The sequence below is a fragment of the Ixodes scapularis genome, unplaced genomic scaffold, assembly GCF_016920785.2.
Source record: "Ixodes scapularis isolate PalLabHiFi unplaced genomic scaffold, ASM1692078v2 PGA_scaffold0__279_contigs__length_252992795, whole genome shotgun sequence".
NCBI lineage: Eukaryota > Metazoa > Arthropoda > Arachnida > Ixodida > Ixodidae > Ixodes > Ixodes scapularis.
In genome coordinates this window covers 229,653,728-229,663,670 of record NW_024609835.1, presented here as the reverse complement: position 1 = coordinate 229,663,670, position 9,943 = coordinate 229,653,728, and the positions used below count along the sequence as shown (strand labels likewise).

The following is a 9,943-nucleotide window of genomic DNA, read 5'->3' as shown; positions in this document are numbered from 1 at the left end:
CCGTGCCTCCAGCACAAACCGTTCGTTGAATTTATCTTAACATCCTGAAACTGTAGTGATCCATTTTTTGGAAATTCTGTTACAAAGGCCAGTTCAGGCGCCGCGTTTCGGATGAAATCCACAAGCATCGCTAAGTCACTGCCTCTCGTCGTACAAACCAAGATGCCATCGACATAGCATTTCACTAAAGCAGTCCCACCTGACATCGACATCAACACAGTTTTGACTTTCAGATCTAAAATCCTTAAATAAATTTCAGAAAGAATGGGCGCCAATTGTGAACCAATGTACACACCTTTTTTGTGAACCAGTTTCCTTCCTTCAAAACCCACAGCCGGTGACCGACAATTACCTCTCCAATAACACCAAGAAGCCACCAATGCTTACGTTGTAACTTGACTGAAATTTCCCTAAACCTAACTCGAGCCAATCCCTCACACGTCGCAACAGCACACACTGGTCCAATGAATAGTACAAATCTTTGATATCCAAAGACCCCACTCGGCAATCTTTCCGGTGAAACACCTCCAAGTGCTCCAACAACTCGTCCAAATTCCTGAGCGAAAGAGGGTTTTGCAACGGCAAGAACGAGAGCCATTTCAACGAAAATTCCGAAAGTACCTTTCGCCACGTCCCACCCTCATTCATGACAATCCGCATAGGCAGTGGTGGCAGTGGAGTGTAATAAGTCAACTGCGTGGACGTTTCATAAACTCTGTGCCGCCTAGCGCATGTGGATGGTTGTGTGTGCGAGGAGGGCTGCTGGCGTGGACTTTGCGGGAGGAAGCGGCTTGACCTTCGGGACTCTGGATATCGGTTGGGGCACCGGGGAACTCGCCTTTTTAAACGAGTGTCTGACAAATAAACCTTCAGCAGTGTTTGAGACGTGATGTGTTCGTCCCCTTCTGTGTTCCTGAGTCTCGGGTTTGATTACCATGATACCCTTACCAGTTTTTCTTACTTTTATTAAAATAATTCCTAGAAATGCCCTGAAAATACTATACCTAATACGATGTGCGGACCACACTTTAAGTAATCTGAAATGCATAAATCATAAATCACAATAAAAGATCATGTTGCAGAAATCCTTTTTTCAAAAATAATAATGCAATGCTCGAAGTATACACTTCAGATACAAAAAAAAATGCTCCTCAAAAGTAGAGAATACACAGAGGAAATGCATGAAAAATGGGCATTGATACTCGTTCGCCTTTTAGCACTGCCGGCCTTTTTTCTAGCTGTTGCATGACTAGAAACGTTTTCGGATTGCCGCTCGTCCCATGCGTTCTAGGTCGGATAGAAGTTGCCTGATTTCATTTTTTTTTGTATAAACGTGAATGAAGTTCAACACCGCAGCGCAGTTCGTTAAAGAGATTTGGGATTTCATGCACCCCGGAAACCTTGTCAGTTTCTCTCTTGGCCATTAATAAGAGGCAAAATAGGAAAAGTATTTACCTAAACAACTAGAACAAGTATTTAAAAGGAAATAATTATGCGCTCCTTTTTAATAGGGTCAATTTGTGCTGCCGAAGAATAATAAACAATTCGTAACGGGAGCCATGGGGCGAGAAATTTCGCCCTTGTAAACTGCATCAAACCTAAGCTCAGTGCATTAATAGCATCACCACATCAAGTCCACCCACCATACACTCCGCAAGCAATGCTGGCTGTAATAGAGCTTCGCTTACACGATTATTTTTAGTCCTGGAAGTGGCGGATGTTTTCCATTTTGCAGTACCTACCTCGATTTCTTTTAGTTTCTTGGCAAGGCGCATTATATTAAGGTTGTGCGTTACTTCTCCAAATAAAATATGACCCAAAAATGAAAATTTATTACTCGAAGTACACTTTTTGATTGGGTTAGCTGAATCATTAGTTCATTCCGTCTCTTTTATAGTGGCTGCGATTAACCCACATTTAGACCCATGGCTAAACAAAACCCCCTCGCAACTTCCTTTTTAAAACCAAAAATTTGGAGGGGATAGGATAACCCTTCTTGGATAAATACACGTGGATATAGAAAAATATAACTTTAAAATAGCATTCTTGGTAAGTGAAACAACATACCAGCTCAGGCTATTGCAATCTCTATGTTAGATAGAGTAGTATACAATTCTAGTTACAAACGAATGTGAGCTGCGGTTATCGCATAGATGCAGTTATCTGAGGAGAATGCATTACAAACACAAGGTGGTGACTTTCAGTGATTTGCACAGTTTCAATCGGCGAGAAGATTTTATATTGAGGTACCTGAGTTACGTTAAACGTATTACTAACTGTTGGTACGTTCTATGCAGGTGCTGCCTGATTGCGACGATGATCACCCTTATCACCTTGATCGTTTCCATTTTCGCCTTAATGACAGTTTTTAGATCACTAAGCTCCCAAAACTGTTTTCAAGTGGCCTTGGTCATAGGAGATGTGATTGGCACGGCAGTGAATTTCCAAAACGCTGGTAGTACTCATCACACCATAGCGTTTCTAGGTGTTCCTTTTGCCGAAACCACCGGAGGGGAAAAGCGATTCGGAAAACCCGAGGCTAAAAAGAGATGGCAAACAGTGTTCAACGCAACGTACAAGCGGAGCCCCTGCTGCCAAGAACTCACGTCAGGCGAGGAACTATTTAGGGCCTCGTTATCCGACACTACCGAGGATTGCCTTCATTTAAACATCTGGGTTCCGACTGATTGCATGGAGGGAATTCAGAGGTATCCAGTCGTCTTCTGGGTTTATGGTGGTGGTTTCGAATATGGAGGAAACAACTACGACGTCTACGACGGCCGTTATATCTCGGGATTCGGAAATTTAGTGGTCGTAGTACCCAACTACCGCATCAATGCGTTCGGATTTCTCAACGCTCAGACACAGGATGTGCCTGGAAACATGGGATTGCACGATGTGATTTTGGCGTATCGATGGGTGTTGGATCACATCGGCCGCTTTGGAGGCGACAGAGAAAACATAGTCCTCGCTGGACAAAGTACGGGTTCTATTATTGCAGGACTCCTTATGATGAGCCCCATATTACCGTCATCGTTCTTTTCGAAAGCGTACTTGATGAGTGGCTCAGTGTTCATGAAGCTGCAAGAAAATTCGAATGAAACTGCACTCGAAAACTTCAATAAGCTTGCTAATGAAGCCAATTGTTCGATGGCAACGACGACGGAAACTGTGAGTTGTCTAAGAGCAAAAACGAGTGAAGAAGTTCTAGCTGCTCACCTGAGAACTAAGCATATGTTCTCCCCCAGCTACTTTGATGAGATTTTGCCCAGTGATATAAAATCCCTAATTAAATCGTTTAATGCCTCAAATAAACGTCTTATGCTTTCAACAACTCGGTTAGACGGAAGTGCTTATTTCGACAGCAAGTTCAGAGACGTGGTCGAACAGGAATTGGAATTCACTCCCACCATGCTTAAGGACAAATATCCCTCAATGTTTGATAATGTTTATATGCTCGCCTCTTCTGGAGGTGCCTACAACATATCTCAAGATGACTACATGGGGTGGAAAGAGATATTTACCGATGTCTTGTATCGCTGTGTGATGGAGTTAATGGGAAAGCTGTTCGACCAACAAGGCGCCACTGTCTACTTCCAAGAATTTTGGCCCAAGCCTTCTTTCGTTAACTCCAGCGGAGTGTACGCTTCCCATGCTGACGACGTCTACATGTTGTTCGGATATCCATTCCTCTATCCGTTGCTGGCAACGGACATCGAGCGAAAGACTTCTCTTCGCATGATTGGTACACTTGCCGCTTTCGCCAAAGACGGGTAAGAGCCAATTTTTTTTTTTATATATAATGCACTTGCTTGGCTTGTTGTGTTATAATAAAACCGGGTCCATATGGTGAAAAAAAAATTAATTATGGTATGTAGTGTCCAAGTAGACAGCTATCGCACACTAACAAATAATTCAATATTTCAGATGTTCACTATGTGCTACATGTGAAACAGCGCAAGACGTATTGTTTCTCCTTGAAAGTGTCGAAGTTTCAACAATAAAGTTCGTTAGATTTGGTGACGGTAATTGACTTGTTTTGATAAAAAAGCAAGTTATTGAAGAATCATCCTGGTTTTGTAAGTACACGCTTTGCGTGTGTGATGGTGTCTGCAGTGGTAGTAACTTTTTAGAACATCTAAAATAAGATATATCTCCACCGGCGTTGGTCATCCCCTTATAGTCAGAAGTTCATTAGAATAAATATTACGAATATGGGGCACACAAGTCAGACCTGCACTCGCACGATACTCGTAGCGCGAACAAGAAACCGTGACTTCCCCCATTTTCTTTCAATCTTAAGCAGGCTATCTTCGGTATTAAGGCTTTTTTAAATGTTGAAATGATATATTTAAAATCATGGCTGTAGTGTGACGTGTTTACTGGAACGGCTAATTCAAGGCGTACAATTTAGTGCACGTAAAACTTGTCATTGCAAAAAAAAAAAAAATAATAAAAGAGTTAATAATTCATGCATTGTGTCCTTGTGCTCCCTAAAACCCTTTGCGTCTGAGTGTTTTTATCATAAATCAGCAATTATTATGTAATATGTAAATCTAGGTCCAATTGATTTGTTCTGTGTCGCTTGTCAGAAAATGACTATTTTTATTGAAGGGAGTACATGGAATTGAAGTGTAATAATTTCTTATTTACTTGGATGGTGAAGTACACATAGTGTCTTGTGGCAAGGCTTTTTGTTATGAATTAGAATGAGCACTTATTGAGCTCCTCCTTTTTTTGTAAAAGAGGACTTCCCTAAAATTTCTTTCTGGGGTGCGTTGCATTTTAGGCACTCAGACGGGGACAATTTCTCTCTTCTCATGATTCTCTCACTTCTGCAAACGTCCCTCCGTCCCCCCTTCTCTTTCTCTCCTCCCCCCTCTCCCTCTCTTCCTTTAGTGCTTCATTGCAGTTCTACCAAAACTACAGAGCCCCATGCCATAAATGTCATCAAGTGCGATTGCAAATCCATTGCTTTTATCACAATGTCTAAGCCAGGAGATTTGAACAAGAGGTTCACTATGGCAAACAACCGTTTAACTGTCGTTTAATCAAATATAAATGATCGATTCCTGAGTACTGCAGTTAATGCGTTATATGTCTTCAAAAGTAATTTTTACTGCGGAATGCTTCTATTTTTAACCAGAGTTTTTAGATTCATAAAATGAGAATGCTCTGCACTGCCCTTGAAGAACGTTAACTTCTAAAATTGTCCATAGTTGCGTCAGTACAAATGTCGTCACCTTCCTTTACAACTTTACTGGACGGCGCGATACAGCAGCAAAAATGTATAAGTTACTGATCACATGAATGAAGAGGTTTAAAATGGTTTACAGGAACGAATCATGTTGATCGACGACAAATGCATCTACAGCCGTATTCACCATTCGTGACTAACAAGCGCTGTTTTAGGTTAGTGTCGCTTCTAAGTAGTCACAACTAATAGAAAAAATCGGCGACTAAGGATCGACTAGTTCTGCGGTATTCACGAGTGCGAAGAGAGCGGGTTGCCCTAGTCAAAACAAGCGGTAGTGGCATAAAAAGATTGGTCGCGCATACGTGTACTTAAACTCGGCTGCGCAAATGGGTGTTTAATTGCAGAAAAAACTAATATTCAAATGTATTTCAGGAAATAAATACAATGAGAGGCTAATCGTCCAAAACAGTGTTTTACAAAACAAAACAAAAAAAATAACGCAAGAGGGGAACACGAAAGCCGTATTACCAGCGACCTAAACAATAATGGAAGCGCCCGAAAATGCGCCTTCTCTCGCCGTCCAGCGCCCTGCTGAGATCTTTTTAGCGGTGTCCCTGAACGTTGAACATGTCTATTTAAACAATATTTGTACCCCCAATTTCTCCAAGATGTGCGCACCCGCGTTCCAAAACAGTAAGTTCTTGATTAGCGCTGGCGGTCAGGGGTGATACGAGTCGGCCATGGCGCTGAGAGTCACCCACAAAACACCGAACAATCTATCCCTACTCCATGACTAAGATTTGTTAGTTCACTTCTTAGCCGCGCGGGGCGACTAGGCCCTAAACACGACCGGTGACTACCAAGCGCTCACTTAGCGGCGATTGTCGCTCGACATGTGATCATTTTAGTCGATGACGTCACCAGTCGCTCGTGGCGCCTAGTGAATACAAATGATAGTGTTTTTTTTTTGTTTTTTTTTTTAATTCTACAATTGTTAATACTAGTTAAGCACACATACGGTAAGCTTGTACTAAGAAATCACCAATGTTCGAGGCCGGACACGTTGAAAAAGGACCACTGTTGACAAAATAATAACGCACGGTTACATGTGTCATTCTATTTTTAAGTCGAGAATATGGGGCCGCTGCGCGTGCAGATAAGTAAGTACGCGTCACCACGTATTACAACACTTTGAAAAAGTAAGCAATTCATATGAGACTTCAAAACAATATTTTTCGGGTGTAGAAATCAGCGATGAAAGCTCTACATTTTAAGCACTACCTTCTAGAAGCGCGCAGTCACGAAAGATCTGTGCCACCTAGAGCAGCAATCACACAGCTCGAACGTGTGACAAAAATCATGTTGTTCGCTGCAGAGATGATAACATTATCTGCGAACATGCCTAGCGCATGTTACATGCATGATTGTTTCACATGGATGTATGCTTCAAAAACCTATGCAGAGAGTTTTTGTGTAACTTATGTGAGAGGATCATCATAAAAGAAAGAAACACGCCCAAGGCAGCGCACGCAAAGTTTTTTTTTTTTTTTTTTTTTTTTTTTTTTATAGGAAGTTTGACCACGTCGAAAGGCCTCACGCACGTCGTTGCAGCGTTAACTTCCTCTGATTTAGATCGCACAGTGTTCGATGTCCTTTTGTTATTTAAATTATGTTCGTAATAATTCGAGCTTTTCATTTCAGGAAGCTACCTCTACTGGAGGACGGCAGCCAGTGGCCCGAGTACTCAAAAGCTGCAGGGTTTGCAGTGATAGAACATCGCCATTCAGGCTACTCCAATACGGAACCAAACCGAAACTGTGTCGCTGCACTATCATTAAATTGTGATAGCAAAGTCTCTCGATTAACCCCACTTTTTTAGAATATCTCCGAAAATTAGTTCGCTACTAAACGAGAGGGGAAATAACCGCTACAGTTAAGCGCTTACTTTTATGATGTAACTTCTGCTCGCACAGACAGAAAATTTAAACTTGGAAGCAAAAGTTTTTACCTAGCGTATTTCTTGTCGACATGAAAACCGGTGAGACTCTATCACAATGTAGTGCTCGAGAGCTCATCGTCAAAATACAATAAAATACAATAAATGGTACAGCAGCAGAGTATTAAAACGTTGAACGGTTAGCACATAGTCCTTTCATGGCAACATTTAAAAACACCATGTAGAGGCAGACCAGATCAGCCGTGCTAGAATTTTCTTCAACTTTGATAGTCGTCGAGCGCCCGCTAGAAGACGTCTCTGATCAAATGTAACTGCGAATATCCGTTGTGTCACCCATCACTTTAGCCACGCCTTACAAATCCAATGTTTGCGATATGTCATAGGCGGCGATGAGGTGATGGCTTCCATCGCTGATATGGATTTATAAAACAATACTGAACTATGTTTTTTCATGCGCTACCTAGGCCAATGATATTGTGTTATAGTATATAAAACAACTCGAGGAATGGTGTATCGCGAATTGAGAAAAAATTGTGAGTGAGTTTGATTGAAGGTTGCTTCAGGCAGCAAGAATGCCCGCTCGATGGAAGCTTCATTGTCATCGCAAAATTTCGAACATTATTTAAATAAAATACTTCTTTACACACTGTCTCTTATTTATTTTTTCCTTGGTGTAGTTTATTCGAAAAACACGAAAACAACTCCCGCTGCAAACTATTCTTCTGATATATTTTCGAAGTATTACATTTTATTATTAATTTCACCACAAATCGGACAGTTAAATCACTTGCCTTAGCTTGCCATTAAAGTATTAAAAAAGAATCGCTTTTTTCAGAGATGAACTGTTTTTTAACTTGTTCTTTTTTTAGTTTGATTTGGTATTTAACGATCTAAATGTACTGCCTTGCTACCTGTTCATGTCACCTAAATGAGCTTCTGTGTTTATACAAGTTAAGTTCTACCTGCTAAAATGCATTGACACTTCATGTTGCTTTTGTAAAGAAATAAATGATACCACCAGACACCTGGATTCTCGTACCGAATAAATATTTTCATCCGTTTCTGTCTTTTTATTGCTGTTGATTATGTACCTTTATTCAAGGTTCTTTTGTATAATTTTGTTTTATGAAAAACATGTTTAGGACACAAATAATATTAATAGCTCCTAATGTTCCATTATTAACGCTGCATTATAGACATAATATATGAGCGCTCAAACCGGGTCTCTGAGAAAGGTGCGTAAATAACAAACAACAAATCAATCATTTCGTCTATTTTCGAACACTTGATGGCATTCATGGCAGTTGCAACCTCATGGTTTATACTTGAGTTTAGGTTTCACAGGATATATAAGAAAAGCGCTCATCTCCGGTTCATTGGCAGAGCTCGTGTAATGTAATAATACTATCTTGTGCTTTACTGCTTTCCCTTTTCTGAATTGTCGTTGAGTGCTTTGCTCAGCGTTCCTTAATTGCCTATTTGCTTTCGTCAGTTTACTGGAATATAGAAGACGGGCTACTACTACCATATTGATACCACACACACCAGGACTCCTGATAAAACCCGTAAGTAAAAAAAAAAGGCTCGAGGTACACTTAAAGACCAACGACCATGCAGTTCGCGCTTTCCACTTTTCCCCTACTTCCTGCTTTCCCCCTTCTACCCTGTCCACCGTTGCCTGTTTCCTCCTCCCCCGTGGGCAGGAGGATCTTCTGCCTTGCAGAATCTCGAGTCCTGTCGTCGGTTTTTATGCACTTTTTATGAGTTCTGAATGCGAATGCACGGACGCCACTCTTCGCTCTCTTTAACCTGCGGCGTACAACGCGCCGACCCTGGGCATGGAACGGTGGAGCCTCTGCCTCGTTGACACGCAGCGCCATCGGGTGAGGGATCGTTCAAACTGTCCTGTGCCTTGCGGCGCGAGGAAGGAACAGACAGCAACGTAGTTCCCAGCAGACCGAACCCCATGGTTTATTCCATGCGTCGTATATATTCCCACGCGCCGTACAACCGAGAAAAGGCGAGCGAACGCCGTGATCAACGATAACACAGTCAGGACGACACCACTCAAACTGACGCGCAGCGGGCAATGGGAGCCTCGTCGACGAGCGCCAGCCAATGGGTCGAAATACAACAGGTGCCTTTGATTAGCTTTGCGCGGGGTTTCATTAATGCGCGGTTTTGAATGGTTTCAAAGCTGATGACGTCGGCTCGCTTCATGAGTGAGTTAATGCTTTCGCATTAATAAAACAGACAATATATTGCACGAGGTGTGGCAAATAATCCATGAGACTGTCAACACTGTACTCAAACCAAACACGCTTTTACTTCACTTTTCACGTTGCATTTAGGCTAGCCTCTGCTGTAGAGAGTATAAGTTTGAACTTGCTACAGTTGCTATGCGATTCTCGGGAGCGTGTCAACTGAAGTTGTGTTTGTGACGCATATTAACAAAAATGGACCGAAAAATGTCGACCACATTGTGCTATTGAATCAAAATCCAAATCAATATTATTTTGTTCTGTTTTTGTGACATTGCGGGGTTTGTCCACAACGAATTTGTGGCTCCAGGACAAACTGGGTCAAACTTCATAACCAGAATTTCTTCAAAGGCTCAAAAAGAGGGTGGCACCTGTGCGACATTACACGCACTTATATCCTGCTCTACGAAATCGCCCCATGTAAAATGGCAATCTCATCAATTAATATTTGACAGAAAAAAAACTTCTGTGGTTTTACAGCCAATCTATAAGCCGGGTCTTATTCTTTGTGACATCTTTTTATTCCCC

General features: G+C 41.7%; 2 protein-coding genes across 2 annotated transcripts; both read left to right on the top strand.

Moving 5' to 3' along the window:
* Positions 1–2,172: 2,172 nt before the first annotated feature.
* LOC121838185 (acetylcholinesterase-1-like) lies at positions 2,173–3,257 on the top strand. The gene is made up of 2 exons (XM_042294269.1): positions 2,173–3,171; positions 3,249–3,257. Exons 1-2 carry the CDS (start codon positions 2,173–2,175, stop codon positions 3,255–3,257), a joined length of 1,008 nt encoding a protein of 335 aa, XP_042150203.1.
* Positions 3,258–3,501: 244 nt separating this feature from the next.
* LOC120845335 (carboxylesterase 1C-like) lies at positions 3,502–7,076 on the top strand. Its single transcript, XM_040217175.2, has 2 exons — positions 3,502–3,773; positions 6,899–7,076. Exons 1-2 carry the CDS (start codon positions 3,502–3,504, stop codon positions 7,074–7,076), a joined length of 450 nt encoding a protein of 149 aa, XP_040073109.1.
* Positions 7,077–9,943: the final 2,867 nt, after the last annotated feature.

Excerpts from the sequence above, each read along its gene's own strand:
- LOC120845335 (XM_040217175.2), top strand. The coding sequence starts at position 3,502 with ATGGGGTGGAAAGAGATATTTACCGATGTCTTGTATCGCTGTGTGATG. Across the intron at positions 3,774-6,898 it reads GCCGCTTTCGCCAAAGACGG|GAAGCTACCTCTACTGGAGG; the intron begins GTAAGAGCCAAT and ends TTTTCATTTCAG.
- LOC121838185 (XM_042294269.1), top strand. The coding sequence starts at position 2,173 with ATGCATTACAAACACAAGGTGGTGACTTTCAGTGATTTGCACAGTTTC.